This window comes from Theropithecus gelada, chromosome 9, assembly GCF_003255815.1.
Source record: "Theropithecus gelada isolate Dixy chromosome 9, Tgel_1.0, whole genome shotgun sequence".
NCBI lineage: Eukaryota > Metazoa > Chordata > Mammalia > Primates > Cercopithecidae > Theropithecus > Theropithecus gelada.
The window spans coordinates 72,035,943-72,053,745 of NC_037677.1; the positions used below are offsets into that span (position 1 = coordinate 72,035,943).

General features: G+C 41.1%; 1 protein-coding gene across 2 annotated transcripts in view; it reads right to left on the reverse strand.

Moving 5' to 3' along the window:
* Positions 1-17,803, reverse strand: part of ARID5B (AT-rich interaction domain 5B) — a 192,379-nt gene that overhangs the window by 17,313 nt on the left and 157,263 nt on the right. For both annotated transcript variants that reach the window (XM_025396594.1, XM_025396595.1), the window contains one exon: positions 10,158-10,255. In XM_025396594.1, the coding sequence (XP_025252379.1) occupies positions 10,158-10,255 (98 nt within the window). The remainder of the gene's footprint in view (positions 1-10,157; positions 10,256-17,803) is intronic.

Sequence of the window (17,803 nt, forward strand, 5' to 3'; positions counted from 1 at the left end):
AAACTGCCCCACATACTTTAAAAATGAAGTACGTCTAACTAGCATCACCTGTATTCTATGCTAAGACACCTAAAATCTATGGAGTCCACTATTAACAACGATGAAATATATCCATGTGTCACCACAAAATGTCTCTTTTCTGGGAAAATGATCTGCTCACAGGGGCTTCATTACCTACTCAACAGGCAGCAGATGGACAAGAAAACTGTTTGAAGGCTTTAATGCTCTCTCCATTGGCCCCTGGAAGCGGTGGGAGAGTTGTTTCTTAGGCCCACTGATAGGATTCTGATACCTCCCTCTGTGGTCCCAGAGTGTGTATGACCCTGAATGAAAAGAAGGAAGGAAGGTACGTGGTACCGAACACAGCAAGGTGATGGCTCGGCTCCCATAAAGGTGTGTCAGTGTGAGAGAGTCAGCTCAAAGATGACGGCTTTCCTGAACTGGAGTTACATGGATTTCAGGGGACTGCGTTAGAAGCAAGGTGGGAAGGTAGAGAAACCTCATTCGGGTCATTCATATATATTGATTAGGCATTATAATATTAACAGCCACCACCATGCATTACGTTCTTATTAATACCAGGCCCTCTGAATGCTTTAATTTCAACCATTACAATAAAAGAAGTATCTACAGATATATTATTTTATCTCATTTTATGGATGACAAAACTGACGTTCAGAGCTAAATGATTAAGTGACTTGTCAATGGCACACAGCTGTTTAGTGTCACAATTTGAGTTCAGCCACCAAACTGCCTGCCTCTGCTAGTCCAGCTGTCTTCATCTCAACAAGCTGGCTGTGCACCTTCATACACAGACGTATCAACACGGAGACGTACCAACACGGAGGAGATATTGAAAGATCACTCCTGCGTGGGTTAAGTGAATTCCTAGCTCCTAAGGAGTCGCCTGAGAAAATGGAGGGAGCATTCTCCTTTTCTCAGGGGCAACAGGCCTATAAAATACATATGTGGCCATTCCACAAAGGTTCAACCTCCTACATCAGAAGAAGCCCTATGGCTTGGGCACTGGGCAACTACTCTTACAATATGCTACAATAACCATGCCATAGCTCTTCAGAAGGTAGTGATACTTGTTGGATCATGCCCAACTTAATATTGGATGGTAAAAGAAATTCGAGAATCATATCCTCCATGAATTCCACCCTCTAGGACTTAGTCCTACCAAGCCCAAGCTTCCCATGGTCTCCCTAATAAAGCTCCTTTGGGGCTTTCTATAATGTCTCCATGCCACATGTTAGAGTGTCTAGACTGGTGTTATTCCTATGCCTTTCAAATGACAACCACATTGAAGAAAGTTGGAATGGGCTTAAGGAAGGCTGATGTTATGTTCCCAGCGATTAAAATGCATGCTTGTAACAGTGAACACAGACCATGCATGGTGCCTCGCCCACTACAATGCCAGCCAGCAACGATTGCAGCAATTACTCTTCTCAATGAAAAAAACCCAGTGACTTCAGAATTGAGTTGTATGGACCCATTTCAAGGGCAGATGAACCTTATTTCAAGAATAATAAACCCAATACTGTTTTGTTTTGAGACAGAGTCTCATGCAATCACGGCTTACTGCAGCCTTGACTTCCCGGACTCAGATGATCTTCCCACCTCAACCTCCTGTATAGATGGGACTACAGGTGTGCATCACCGCACCTGGCTATTTTTTTCTATTTTTAGTAGAGATAGTGTATCACCATGTTGCCCAGGCTGGTTTCAAACTCCTAGGTACAAGCAATCTGCCCACCTCGGCCTCCCAAAGTGCTGGGATTACAGGGTAAGCCACTAGGCCCAGCCAACATGGCAGTGTTTTCAATGGGATGTGCACCCCACAAATGATGGAAGGCAGTGTCAAAATGTAAAAACAGGCAAACAACTATTGCATTTAAGCCCCATGCATGTTAGATCCTACTGGTTCCAGAACTTCTGAAATGTTCAACAATTCTCCCACAACATTTATTATTTTGGTGAAACTTTGTAGTAACTTACACAAAAACAAAATGTTCCAAGAGGGTTTCAGTGCAAGAGTTAAGAATATACTTTAATGGTAAACAATTACATTCTTCCGTCATATGATACTTTTTTTCCCTTTTCTTTTTTGGAAACATGCTTTCTGAATTTTCAATAGTTTCTTTGTGAAGGCATCTGTTACTCACATAATTGAAATGATGTTTGTGCAGTGGCATGCTTGAGAGTACAGTTATTTAATCTTAATGATAAAACCCTGAGGACAGAAAATCCTAAGTAGAAACCTTTTGCTATTTATCAAAAAGAAAAGGGCTAAGACACCTAATCTATTCTCAAATTTAAATTCACGCTTGATGAAAACTATCAATAAAACATGGAACTTGCAAGGTTTCTTAAATACTATAGTTAGGTTCAAAGGGTGGGATGGAGGAAGTAGGATAAAAACAAAAATGAGACAATAAAGGAGCTCAACAAAGAAAAACTGCTGTTTGGCAAGCTTTTTTGGGGGGGGGCGGGGTCAAACAAAGAACTCGCTGTAGTTTACAGCATGACATACACACTTGATTAGTTTGTGCCTGAGGGTGTTTTTACACTCAACAGTGTAAACTCTAACTTCTATTAATTACAACTTGCATTTAGAGGCAAATTTAAGAATTTTTAAGTAGAGATTTTTTTCAAAGGCTGTTGTTTATTTTTTTAAAATAGAAACCAGTTTTTCTACTCCAGGGTCTGGCTAGAGTTTTGTTTTCCTTTTTAAAAGTTTCTTGAAATATCCAGGCATTGGAAAGTTATCAGAGCATTTTAGGCATGCTGAGTGATACAGAGTATGAGGCTCTTGTGTATGAAATTACCTGACTGTCCTTGGGAGAGAAATTCTTTACAGATGACAAGCAGCAGCTACTCTGGGTGTAGGGTGTTTGCACTGACCTGATTCAGAGCCCTGTGAGAACAAGCTTGGTGGGGTGTAGATGGAGGAGAAGCTGTACAACTTCAGTCAACCTAACTCTGGGCAACTTGTTTTCAGTTTCCTGGGCTTCTGGTTGTTGATAAGGGCTAGGATGCCTTCTGTGGGTTTAGGGAGATGAGAGTGGCAGGGTGGCCGTGTTGCAGAGGTAAGCCCAATAGGGGCCACAGGTCAGGACTGCCATGAGAAAGACCGTGTTGGGAAAGGAAATGCAAGTCCATTGACTGGGTAACCTTACCACAGATGAGGATGGGCAGAGTCTACCCACTGCGCCTTAGGATAATAGTTCATAGAGACTAAGAGGATAAACTGCACTACCTGCCTTTGGGGTATGTAACTTGGAAATTCAGCCTTAGGACTTTCCTGACAGCCCCTTTTACCATCTCATTCCCTATCTTTTTATACACATTTTCCAGGGGGGGACTTTGCTCATTTCAGTTGAAAATTCTCTCTTCCTTCTTTGATCCCTGTTGAACTTATTTTTTTTAATTACATAACTAGTTTTTATAGGTGTAGTTTTTTTATTTTTCTGAGACAGAGTCTCGCTCTGTAGCCTAGCCTGGAGTGCAGTGGCGTGATCTCGGCTCACTGCCACCTCCGCATCCCATGTTCAGCCATCCTGTGATTCTCGTGCCTCAGACATCTGAGTAGCCAGGATTACAGGCATGCGCCACCAGCCCCAGCTAATTGCTGTATTTTTCGGTAGAGACAGGGTTTTACCGTGTTGGCCAGGCTGGTCTCAAACTCCTGGGTCTCAAGTCATCTGCCTGCCTCAGCCTCCCAAAGTGCAGGATTATAGGCATGAGCCACCATGCCCAGTCTACAGACATAGATATAACTCTCTTCCATGTGTGTACAGCCTTTGAGTCAGATCTTGTGATAGGCTGGATAAACCAAGGATCACGGCATCTTCCAGTTCTAATGAGTTGTGGTGGCTCCCTCGGGATGCCATACTGAGAAAGATTCTGAGGCTGAACCTGGGCTCACGGGAAGCAGCATCCTGTTCCTTTAGCAATCTCCGCTGTGAATGTGTGACAAGGGTACCTCCTCATTGTTTGCCAGCCAATTCTCAACTCTTTGCTTTACATGTTCTCATTACCCCTGAGAGTGCTCTGCACATAGCAGATGTCCAAAAAACACCGATTGGGTTTTGAGGGCAGCAGTAAATGAAAAAGAAGTAAATCAAATGGCAAATCTATCCTATCTAAGAAAAAGCAACAGGCCAATAGGAGAGGGCTTTTTGCCCATTTCAAATGTAATCTTAGGCTGTGTTGATAGACTGACACTGCCCACATCCTGAGAAGTACTACATGCCACATCTGGAGTAGCTTTGGGTATTCTGAGTGACACAAACTGGAGGTGCCTGCATGAGAGCAAGCCGAGCTGGTGAAGGTCCATTACTGGCATTCTGAGGCTTGGTTGAATGGAACAGGAAGACCTGAAGTGAAAGAGGAGCTTTGACAAGCTCCTGGAAGCTGATCAGAGCAAAGGGAGAAGACATGAGGGAGCCTCCGAAGGCAAGGCAGGGTCAATGGGAAGCCACAGAGGGCGTTTTGCTCAGCACATGGAAGAGTGTGTAGAGCAGAGTAAGAGCGCCTTGAACCCTGACGCTTCCTCCAGGCCCTCCCACTGCAGGGCGCTGAATCAGAGGCTGGATAGCCTAGTGTCAAGCACAGTTCAGTCTTCGTGGAACTTGGCATCCATATTTTGCCCCGGGCATGTTTGATTTAGCTTATATAAAATATTTTTTAAAATATAGGAGCCAATGCTTATAAGCTAGGTTATTTCACATTTAAAAATATCTTGAAAACATGGAAGGTCAGGAAGCACACAGATGGCATCTACCTACAGCAACAGTGTGGGCTGGCCCCTTTGGGCTTTTTGGCCCGGGCTGTACATGCCAGTTTCACACTTTCCAGCCATGGCCCCTACACTCATCTACGCTACCTGCCTCCATAAGCATCTGAGTTTGTGGCCAAGACGTAGGAGCAGAGCTTCTCCACTGACCTGGGTGAAGGACTAGTTTTCTGAATTTCCCATCTGATGCTGACTGATGCTTTTGTAAACAACCATAAAAATGAATTACTAGAAAATGAAATTCAAAAGGAGGCATACAAAACACAAGCCTCAATTTTTTATTAGCTTCAACGGACATAATGTTATTCTGGCATATTTCAGTGTAAGTCTATCAATGCTTATTTGCAATTGCTGTGCTTAGCTTGTTATGGACTAGTAGCAAACAGTTCATGGACAAGTTAGAAAATCTCATTTGAGTAGCACTGGTCTAGGGAGTTGCTAGGGGTCCTCTTAAATATACAATTCTGAGATGTTGCCTTTGACTTTCTGAATTGTGTATTTATTAACTCCAAGGGTGTCCAAATGAGCAAGAATACATGGAATCATGTCCTTGATGTGCACAGAACTGTAACTCACCTCTCCTTCCCCGACTTTTAGCCATGGTATGATTAGGTGGGTTCCTTAGAACCTGATATATTTTTGGTCCTTAACTTAAAGCACATGCTTTTCTTATTCAAAACATGAAGCCTCCCACACTCTGCCGTATACCTTCAGAGAAAAAAGGCAGAGGCTCCAGCTATCACTCAATATCTGCCCAAGTACATCTGGCTTGGGTACAGCTCACCTTAAGTCCCTGCAAAGAAAGCTGCCTCAGCCATGCAGGGTGACAATCTTGTCCAAGGAATGCTTATGGCAAAAGCAAAAGGTTGGATTTGACATTAGGCATTATGTATGCAAGAAGATGAAGAGTAATTGATAATTTCCTTCACAAACAAATACATTTGTTTATGATTTTGATTTTCTAAATACTCAAAAATGCACATCACAAAGTACTTTTGCTTTAATGCTCCTTTTTAAAATCCCTAAAAACAACTTCATGTGCTCCACAGAAACAGACCATGTAATTTATTCAGGAAAATTAAAACCAGTAATCTAGCATTCTGAGTAAAAATTTTGTTCCCCCTGCGTGTACTTTAAAAACATTTTTTAAAAAGGGAAATCTGCATGTGAAAACAAAGCCTTTAAAGTGACTTACTATTCCAGAAAATCAAGCTAAGAAAATTCCATAAAAGTAGCCATTTTCCTTTTTGTTCCTTTACTGATAAAAATAAAGTGAACTGGTTACTTTTAGTTAGACAAGAAAGAAAATGTTCCACTTAGAAAGAATGAGGTGGGTATTTTTCTTTGCATCAAAAGCTACAGTAACTTTATCTATAAATCCTGAGCAAGAAATGTCCAGAATAACCATATTTCATAAGCTTTGCTTAGTTGGAGACATCTACATAGCAACAGCCTTGCGATGGGAAAACATTAATGCTTTTTATATTGGTAATCATCTATAACACGAGCAATTAAGTACAGTACTAATGGACTATGGCCAGGAGCCTGGTACTAATATTAAAAACTGACAGAGATGAATAGGTTTGGAAGCAAAACCAGGCTGACAAAGACATTTTTATGAAGTGCTTGGACCTATTTGATTTAAACCAATCAGAGGCAAGTTTGTACGAGTCAGGCCTTCAGCGACAATGATGTATTCACGAGCATTGTACCATTTCTGCTTTGCCTTAAATAAAAACACCCATTGATTCTTTTCAACAACCCACACTTTCATTATTGCACTCATTAATAAACCAAAAGTGCTCAACTAATATACAAGTAACATTTTACTGAGGAACTGGCTACATTTTTCTTGTTGTAAAATGAAAACGTTTACTGGAAACATGAACCACAGTGCATGAAAAATAAATCAGTGGATAATGCATAGTAGATCACTCACTTCTTCATCTTCTAGGAAAGCAAAGCTGGTGGCAGGGAAATAGGAAAAGGAGCAGTTCTCTTTATCAGAGTGAAAGGAATGAGAGAACAGAAGAACCCACAGCCTAGTAGGAAGAGCTCTCATCATCCTGATTTGGTTTGGAAGGCTTTACAAAATTCCAAGGGCATTTCCAGACTAGATATTTGCCCACAAAGTCCTGACCATTCTCAACTCATTGGCCCTTCTTGAAAACAGTGCTCCTTCACCAATCCAGTCATCTCTGTTTTATCTGTTCATGCAACCTGTGACTAGCAAGAATGAATGAAATCCACCATAATCATGAAGTTTTAGCCCAGAGCTTCAGTCTCTTCTTGGACATATGTGCATGTCCTCTGCCTTTCTTTGATAGAACCAATTAAAAAGAAGACATCTAGAATGGTAATCCTAGCCTTTTCTCCCTATCACAACACATAGGATTATGGGTGATTCCTTTTGGAGAATGATTGATTCAAGAGTGGGAGAGGCACTATTGTAAATAAAATCAATGATCTTCAAATTTTGGTAGTTAGTGATTGCATCTGATCACAAGGACGTGAGAGGAGTCTAGATGGCAAAAAGGAAATACCAAGGAAAGGCAAAGGACCTTGCTAATCACCCTGGGACAGCTATGCTCCAACAACGTGGTTGGAGGATCCACACTGCCATTTTTGGTGTCTCCACATATAAAACGGGCTCTGCTTATGGGGTTCCCACTTGGCGGATGGCCTATTGTCTCTCAACTCCAAATTCACCCTTCTGTACTCTGCTTGCTGATGCTAGGAATGGAATTCTGTAAATTATACATCCCTTTTGTCATCTATCTTCCTGTTACTGTTCTGCAAACAGCGGGTCCTGGGAGGCAGGGAGAGAAAGGAAATCTCCTTTCAGTTTCACTTGTTCATATCAGTGTCAACTCAACAATGCCTTCACAGCAGCAGTGGGTTGTAGCCTCTAGTTTCAACAGTCCCCCAACAGTTTCAGCGCGTGTCCTCTGAGGTCTGGCAGCAGCCAGGGAGCAGCACCTCCTCAGGTTTCAGCCCAGCTCTGCAGTGCTCCTCCTCTGAGCTCCTGAAGCACCAGTGCTGGCTGGGTGACTCCTTCTTACCAGGGACCCGAACCCCAGCTCTGAGGCACATTCTCCAAACTTCTGGGTGGTGACAACCACCCTCTCCTCTCTATTCTCTCACCCTAGAGAACCTACAGTCATTGCCCCTGTGTTAACTCAGTGCCTCACACCAACCCCTGTTTAAGCAACTGCCTATGGTGAAGTCTCTGTTGAATATCCAGTGTGGTTTCCATTTTCCTTACTGCATCCTGACTGATACACTGACCAAACAAATTCTGGATTTGGAAAAGTGACAGCACTCTTCAAAAAGTTTAAGACATCTTTAGTCATGTTTCTTAATTGCTAAAGTTTGTGGTATCTCTACTAAAATTTTCTAATGTGATTGAAAGCTTTCAGGAATCTCCTACTCCAGCAAGAAGTAAATAATCAAAAGTACACAATCTTCCAAAGAATCCTACTTTTATTCACATAACTGCTCAACTACACACACACACACACACACACACACACACACACACACAACTATGGGTTCAATCCTTCTCTCCATGCCAAACCTTATCTTTTTTTTTTTTTTTAAACCATGCGATACTTTGTAATTAATTTGATTGATGTTTTCATTCTTTAGATGAGCTAACAGCTGAGATACAATCCTTTTTCAAGCTTTAATTGCTATGTGCTCCTTTAAGTTTGATGGTTCGGGTGTTGAGGGCATTTGCATATAAAGGAAAGGGATGTTCACTCTCAGAACAGAATCTATTTGAAGACAGGGACGGAGTTTCTAATAAAAATGTTCTGGCCAGGGCGAGGTGGCCCATGCCTGTAATCCCAGCACTTTGGGGGGCCGAAGTGGGCGGATCATGAGGTCAATAGATTGAGACCATCCTCACCAACATAGTGAAACCCCATCTCTACTAAAAATACAAAAATTAGCTGGGCGTGGTAGCACGTGCCTGTAGTCCCAGTTACTCTGGAGGCTGAGGCAGGAGAATTGCTTGAACCCGGGAGGCAGAGGTTGCAGTGAGCCGAGATCATGCCACTGTACTGCAGCCTGGCGGCAGAGTAAGACCGCGTCTCAAAATAAAAAAGTTCTGAATGAAGCCTTGACTCCTTGACTCATAAGTCAAAAACAAGTAGCCTGTGGTTCCTCAGATATTATCTTTGGAACACTCACCTGAGATATCAGTCCTACTTTGTATTAGGACATCAGTGGTGTACCTTTTACATACAGTGGGAATGGGTGAGTTTTTGTATTAAACACTGACAGAAATAACATATTTTAAAAATTGATGTGTTGTATTGAAAAACAGTGCTATAAAGAGTAATAATTTCAACATCTATTATCAATTTTTAAAAATCCTTCTGCATTACAACCCTGCCAAGTAAGGCAATCCTTTGGGAATACTTTGTGGCAATTTTTCATGGTGTACTAAACCCAATTCAATTTATTATTACAAAAACATTCTCGTTGAACGGCCATACTAAAGCTGAGTTAAATGCAATACAGATAAAGGTACAATTGAATTTGAAAAAAAAAAAAAAAAAAGACTAAAAATCGATGAGTTAAATGGTACTGCCTGAGAATGTATGTATAAGACCCAAAGGGAAGTGCCAGTTATAAAGAAGTTGGTAATGACCTAAACAAATTAAGTATGGGCTTGAAGCATAGAGGGATAATGCATTAATCTGCTAACTGGTCTTTAACGGTGTGAATAACGGAGTCCTAATGCAAAGCGGAAATCGACTTCTGTGGATGCAACATAGTAGGCTAATTTTGCATTACTTCTTGTTTGCATCATCATCATCTTTCTGAAATAGGCTGAAATTATTAGAAAACCAAGCCACACAGAGCTTGGTAAGAAGATTCCGTAGAAGAAAAACACCAGGATGAAATAAAACAACAGATTTGATCTGGGGCCATTTCTCTTACTGTAAGAAATCCTTACTTTTCAATGCTAATATTAGGAGAAGTGCTTACTTTTCGATGTCAACCTCAGAGTAGCATTGCAGATTTTTCAGAAGCTAAAGATTCTCATGTTAAATGAGCCTAAAGAGAACATACTGAGTAATCTATGCTTGTGGGGGAAAAAAAAAGGCATTGTCAGGCAGGTGGTCACATGATAGAACCAAACTAAAAGAACATCTAATTTTAGCCCCGGTAACCAGAGAAAGCCATGTTCCCTAAAAATCACAAGGCGGTATGCAAAGTAAAATGCCAGAGGGAAATTTTCAGTTTCCCAAAAGGTCTTTTAGACTTCCTTGGTCTTATCCTTGACCAGAAGCTCCTTTCAATTAACACACTTTTAACTAAGCAATTCCATGAAATGATTTCTTACCTTTCATAATGTCTGCGGGTACAAGTGGCAGCACTGGTGCTCCCAGGATTACCGCCTAATTCATCATAAATATGTTTCCATTGACGGCGGGCTGTTATCTGAAAAAATGGCAATGGGAAATTCAATCTTACATCGTAAGAGATTCACAGTGCCAGGCTTCAATACATATGCAACAGTCAGAAGAGAACAGTCTGTTCTGGAAACCCAGAAACAGAGAAGTCCAAAAGAGTATATGGGGTGATTTATGGTTTCATAGTGAGATCTTGCTTTCAGCACTTTTCTTTACAATAAAAATGGAATTCTACTTTTGGATGTGTGTTTTGTCATCCTAAGTGCATTTCATTTAAGATACCTCCCTGGATATCCATGTGGATTCGTCAGGGTCTCATACTCATACCCTGTTCCTTTATGTCATTTGATAGAGCATCAAAATAAAATCAGGTTTTAGCTTAACTACATCTTAGTTTAACAGTTTAGATGAATCAACATTCACATTGATTGCCTGAGGCATGTGGAAATGGGGAACCGGGTATAGAGGTAAAAAGAGTCTTTTCACCAAACATGCTTTTGTATCTTCTGATTTTTGATCCATGTGATGTGTTGCCAATTTAAAAAATAAATAAAATTACTACACAGATTAAATTAAATGATCAAATTGGTTGTGGAATTTATAGTCATCTCAGGCTATAGTTTTATGCCAGCTTCTCTAACCACCAAAACAAAACCAAAATCTGAAACTGTATATGTTGCAAGCTGTTTATTTTTATTCACTTAGGTCAAGAAAATGGGATATTGATCAAATCATATGAAAACTAACATATTCCACAGTTAAAATGCTAGCTATGTACATTATTGACTTGAGGGAATAAAAACAAACAGCTTGTAATATCCTGAGCTGCACACTATGGTCTTGTTTTATTTTTTCCTTTAATTTTATTTTTGTACATAAATTAAGATTTTACAAAATAACAGATGCAAGATCTGGCAAATGATTAATTTGGGGAAACCATGTCATTTACTACATCCAAGTAAGTCTAGTATTTCCTTGAAATTTGGAAGACAGAACAAGTTCTGAGGTCCTCATGAACATTTCTCAACAGGGTTATGGGAAAACTCTGTTGTTTGAATGTGTAGGGGACAGGGCGTGGCAAAGGTGCTAGCAGAATTTAATACAATCAAGCAGGAGGCTTCTTTTGAAAAATACCCACGAGGCTGCCAGCAGAGTTCACCAAGGGGCTAAAGGCAGCAATCAAAGAAAAAAAAAATTAAGAAACCTCAACTTGCAACTGGGGCTCTGTAATTGTAAATGTGAGGAGGAGGAGATGGGTGGTTAAATATTATGGGGTAAATGGTACCTTTTCTATTTCAAATAAAAAGAACCCCTTCATTTCCATAGACCCTTCTCAACAGGCCCAAGTAGGACCTCGAGACAATGTTAGGTGTGCATTATTCAATTTCCCATGAAGCATTCTTGAACCAATCAGTTTCAACAGTTCTCACTAGACAGAACCACCTACCAGCAGGTGCAACTGAAAATAAAATCTTCTTTATTTACAGTTTGTTTTAGATGATAAGAAATGGTTTCAACCCCTTTCAAAACACTCAAAATATGTATTTTGGTAATTATTTTATACGTAGTTACAATCTGCCTCCAACGTTTAAATGATACAATCTTGGGCTAACCTATTTGAGGCCCACATATCAAGGGAGAAGAAACAGGACACCTCCAAGTGCCTGCACGATTCCTCAAAGACCCTAGAATACTGAGGCCTCTTGAAACACACCGCCAGATTCCCCTCACTCAGATGAGACCTATGGGCCCTGGGGGACACAACAGAGTTAGAAAACAGCCTGTGTGTGTCCCTGCAGTCACTTAAGAAACCATCACTCTGATCATTCTTTTGTCTCTTGTGTACACTGTCTATTTTATAAAGGATTTTCACATCCACGACATCATATAATCCTCCCATAGCCTGTGAGGCAGGTTATAGGAATCTCATTCACAGAAGAAGGGAGATTCAGAGAGGCTGCATACTTGCCCAATGACACACAGCAGCAGAGTGCCAAAACTAGGACCCACATGGTTGTCTTCTGGTCTCAAGAGTGGACTTCTTTTCACTGCATAAAGCAGCTTCCACATCAGAATGACCTGAGAATAGCCCATGCTTGTAGCAAGTTAGTAACACAGAACACTGGGAGCCTTTTCCTTCAAATGAGGCAGGTAACTATGGGAATCACAGTTACTGCTATGAGTTCTCAACCTTTAGCTTTCAGTCTTTCCCAATGAGGAAATCTAGCTAAGAGGACAGCATCAATCTAAGGTGGTGGGTTGAATTAAGTGTTCTGTGGTTTTATTCTCAAAGCATAAAGTTCACCCTGACCACTTGTATCTCTAGTTAGAACAGAAGTTCTGGCCAGGTGTGGTGGCTCATGCCTGTAATCGCAGCACTTTGGGAGGCCGAGGCAGGTGGATCACCTGAGGTTGGGAGTTCAAGACCAGCCTGACCAACATGGAGAAACCCCATCTCTACTAAAAATACAAAATTAGCCAGGCGTGGTGGTGCATGCCTGTAATCCCAGCTACTCGGGAGGTTGAGGCAGGAGAATCGCTTGAACCTGGGAGGTGGAGGTTGCCGTGAGCCAAGATCGCGCCATTGCACTCCAGCCTGGGCGACAAGAACAAAAACTCCATCTCAAAAAAAAAAAAGGAAGTTCTATATTAAGTTCACCACTGAGTCACAAATCAGTCTCAATTATATCAGAATCCAACCACTCACTCATCCGTGAATTCACCAAAAATTTATTGGACATCGCCCATTTATTAGGCATTGTGCTAACAAATGTTACAGCTGGGATGCAGCAATGAAAAGTAGGGCCAGCATGCAACACCACTGTATTCTAGTGGGGGATACCCACAATTGAGTGAACACATATATCAATGAAATAATACAAATTGTGAAAACTGATAAGCAAGAGAGCCGGGGATATTTTAGGGTGTGAAACTGACCGTGCCTCCCTCCCCTTCCTACCATCTAAACGAGGGAATGCCCTGCGACACACTTGTCTATCAGAGAAAAGAAAAGGCCCTTTAGGAATAAATAATGCATTATCACAGGAGGGAAAAATAATCTGTCTCATACTAGGTTTGAAACTGTAGCCATAGGAAGCCAACATCAAGCACCGCTGGGCATTAATAAGCTGTCTGCAGTAGGCCAGGGGTCTGTGTCAGCCCCTAGCACTTAGTAAGTTCTGGTGTTTAAATACAGTTTATATCAGGGAGGGTCATCTGGAGTGAAGACAAGTCTGGGCCTTCGAGGAAGTGGTTCCTCTGTTTACTAAGCTTCCACTGAATGGCCTGGATGAATTGGGCCATTTTGAGATATTTTCGTTCCACGGGAAAGTCATAAAAGGTGCTCTTCGCAACTGTTAAATGCTGTTAAGTACACAGGTCTCCTGGGCACACATCTCTGTTTTGTTGGTCTCTAGATGTAAATCAAACACTAGCCATGGACTCTATAGGAAGAAATGTCTAAATTCCCCCATTGTCCAAACCCATGATGGGTCTCAGAGCCCAATAAGGAGAGAGAACAGGGCATGGTAACATCTCCCAGCTTCATGTAAATCTGCCTTCTGTAGAAATATGCTTCAATGGTGCCTAATTATGCATTTGCTTAAAGTTTTTATTCTGTTATCCAATGTCCTCTCTGGACGTGGGTAAGCTTTAAAATTCCATCTGGAATAAAACCAACATCTGCCTCCTAGTGTCTAGTACCGAACCCCATTCAGCTGGAAAATTTGATCTAATCAAGGGGCTAGTTTGATCAACTCTCTCACTAAGCCTCAGGCCTCCTGGTTATAATTCGTGTTTCAACCTGACCTTCTATTATATTTGGTTTTTAGGGGAACAGAGAACTTCTGGCTCTTTAGTTTTTTTTTTTTTTTTTTTAATTTTTTTTGGCTTGTTTTGTTTTTTTTGAGACAGAGTCCCACTCTGTCGCCCAGGCTGCAGTGCAGTGACGCGATCTTGGCTCACTAGAAGCTCCGCCTCCCAGGTTCACACCATTCTCCCGCCTCAGCCTCCCGAGTAGCTAGGACTACAGGCGCCCGCCACCACGCCCAGCTAATTTTTTTGTATTTTTAGTAGAGACAGGGCTTCACCACGTTAGCCAGGATGGGCTCGATCTCCTGACCTCATGATCTGCCCATCTCAGCCTCCCAAAGTGCTGGGATTACAGGCGTGAGCCACCCCGCCCACCCTGGCTCTTTGTTTTCTAAAGAAAATAGCCAAATTCATCCACACAGTTATTTCTTTTGGACTGTGCCTCCTCTTCAAGGTCCTCAATTAGATGACAGATTCATAACATCACCATCCACCACTGCTTACCATTTTCAGGCACTATGCCTGTGCAGAGGTATGAAGGTGAAAGAAAGGGATGGAGGGTAGAGTGTGAGATGGTGTCATGAAAAGAAAGAGATATCACTATTTTCAAGGGTTCATAGTTTAGTGGGAAGCATAACTTCATACAATTAACCATAACACAAGATGAAAAACTGAGCAGACTACATCCAAGTAAAACAAACCAATCTAGGTACATGTGAGATTTAATCTCACTTCAAAGACATTTGAAAGTTATTTCTCCCTAGTGTAGGTAAGACCCAAGAGATTCTGTGAAAAGCACTGCACACCTACTATGTTCATAACATTTTCATTGCTTATAAATATAGAGGTTTTCAAACTCTCTTTAGAGGTGGCGTGTGGTGACTCATGCCTATAATTCCAGCACTTTGGGAGGCTGACATGGGTGGGTAATCAGAGGTCAGGAGTTGGAGATCAGCCTGGCCAACATGGTGAAACTTTGTCTCTGGGTGCCTGTAAGCCCAGCTACTCAGGAGGCTAAGGCAGGAGAATCACTGGAACACGGGAGGCGGAGGTTGCAGTGAGCCAAGATCATGCCATTGCACTCCAGCCTGGGCAACACAGAGGACTCTGCCTCAAACAAAACAAAACAAAAACAAACAAAAAACCTGTCTTTAGAACCCAGGTAGCATTTTAAAGGTAGCCTGAAAGTAACTTTCCACACTGCCCACCTGGCCAAGAAGACTGATCTGGTGAGTGGAAAAAGAATCTGTCCCTTCCACAGTTTTATTGGATGAAAATATCCTGTCACTTAAAAAAAGTAGAAAATCACTATTTTAACTCAAGACATGCTCTTGGAGCCTTGATTTCTCTATCTTTGAGGCTGCAGGAATGCAATAATACTGGTATTTTTGCAGTCTGGTGAGGAAATAGGTATCAGAAATCTTTTCAGACTTAAACTCTTGCAATGGCTTAAGAATGTGTAGGAAATACTAAGTCAAGGGAAGAGTTTGCCTGAAAGCAATGTTGCCCGGGTTGTTCTGAGAAACAGCTTCTTTCTCAGGACACCTTGAGGGTGGACTGAATTCAAGGAAGATGACTTTCTTTTCCTGGTAGTACTCCAGGAACTGGAGTCTTTCAAAAGTACATGACATCATCTTTGGCCTGGAGAATTTTGAATTTAAGCAAGAGGCTTTGCCTGTCCAGAAAACTAGGGTTAGATTCAGATGTCTTAAAAATGATGTCAAAGCCAGAATTTGATGTCAAAGCCTAATCCTTTCAGCAAGGAAAGAGGCTTCTTCTTCCAGATGAAAAATAATGGCCCTGTCCCACTGGTGGGAAGAGAAAGGGTTGCTAACTGACATTCTTAGAAGGTACCACTGTGTATCACTGTGCCTCCAGGGTAAGATATACTCAAGACCCATTTCTCAACTCTACCTTCTCTCCAGATATTGCCTCTGGCTTGCCATCAAGTGGTTAGCCAAATGGAAATCACCACCATATGCTGCATCCTGGTAATACCCCAAGCTACTCTTCCAGCATTAATTGCTTCACCAGACACTGAAGTGAAAGCCTCTTTAGTTCATCAGCAAAGATTTATCCAGCTCTGCCTCTTCAATTGTAGGTGATCCATATTCTAACGTTTGGAAGGAAAAGCTAGATACATTGCAAAGGAAGGGTCCTTGTTGTCAATTAATCAAAATGCCAGAATATTGTTTTGTAGGAAATCAAATCCATTCAATATATTTATGTTCTCTCAACCAAAGGATGAAGAGACACTCTATACATTTCCAGCAAAGGCAGAAGAGATGGAGAGAATTGCATACAGCCATTAGTCAAATGCTATAAAGGCTTACAATGAAACTTCTGCTCCTCTTTTTTTTTTTTTAAAAAAAAAATTCAATTTGATGGTTGTAGAGGACTGAAATGAAATAATCCATAATCCGCAATTCAAACCAGAAGGTTTGGAATAGTTTATAACCACAAACAAAAACAAGCCAATTAAGATGACCTCTTTTCATAACCAGAAGGGATTCCAGAGAGATGTCTTTATCCAATCACAAGTTAACTGCAGAAGCAATACATCTACAGCTTTTATACTTGCAGTTTTTTACTATTATTGAATATTTACATTATCCATACTTCTTGACTCATCTCCTGAATTCACACATTTTGTTCTCCAGAATCAGATAAAAATCTCAGCTAGTAATTAGTACATCTGGTAAAGCTCATTTTAGATACAAAGAACAGACTAAAAGATGCTACAAAACAGACTAAAAGATGCTACAAAAGGCAGGTTATCGGATTCTTTCCCCAAAACATTGCCCCAAATATGTAGGAAGCATTTTAGATTAGAGATTGCTAGGAATGGAAAGCACAAAGAACAATCATTTATAAATCTCTTTCAGTAACGCTACAGAGTCATGAGACAACTGTGTACCAAATCCTCAGCAAGTCAGAATTTGAAGAAAGCCATGATGAACGCATGCAACTCATTTCATCTCCCAGTGCCTCAGTTTTCTCACTTGTAAAATGAGGCTATGAACTGGGGCACAGCAGGCATTTTTTTTTTTTTTTTGGTACAAAGACCAATTTGAGAAAAATTAATTTGAGAGTACTACAGTTCTACACTTCCCCTCATTAAAAATAAAAATAGTTTACTGAGTTCCAACTTAGACTACCATTTTACCAAATGCCAAAATACTTGTCAGGAACTCTTTGCTGCTCTTGAGCCGAGGAAATATGAATATTCTAGCCTGCTTCTGTAGTAACAGCATGAAGAAAAGTCTTTGATACTTGACTTAGATAGGGGTCACATGCTGAAGCTAAGAGCCATGGGAAATACTCGGCTAAGTGTTACGAATCACTGTTATCACTGGATTTGAATTAACATCACCTGGGCAGCTTAAAAGAAAAGGATTCTCTACGTCTTGGGCCCATGCCCCAACTCAGAGTTTATATCTTGGGGTGGGGGTCTAAACAACCACTTAAAGTTCCCCATTATAAACATGAGCCCTATTCTTGAGTAGCTTTTAGGAGCCACTGAGCTAGAAGACTCTAAGATCTCTTTTGAGTTCTCAATGACTACAGGTCTACACTCATTTCTGATACCAGATCATGTCAAAGATAAGTGTCCTCTAGTAACTCTGTGATGACAACTTAAGCCTTCAGACTTTGGATATTATTTGTACATCTCCTGGACTGACTTCAAAATTCAATGCCCATTGAACATCTCACAGTTTTATTAGTCAAAATATGCCAAGAGAAAAATGTATTCTGTACTTATAGG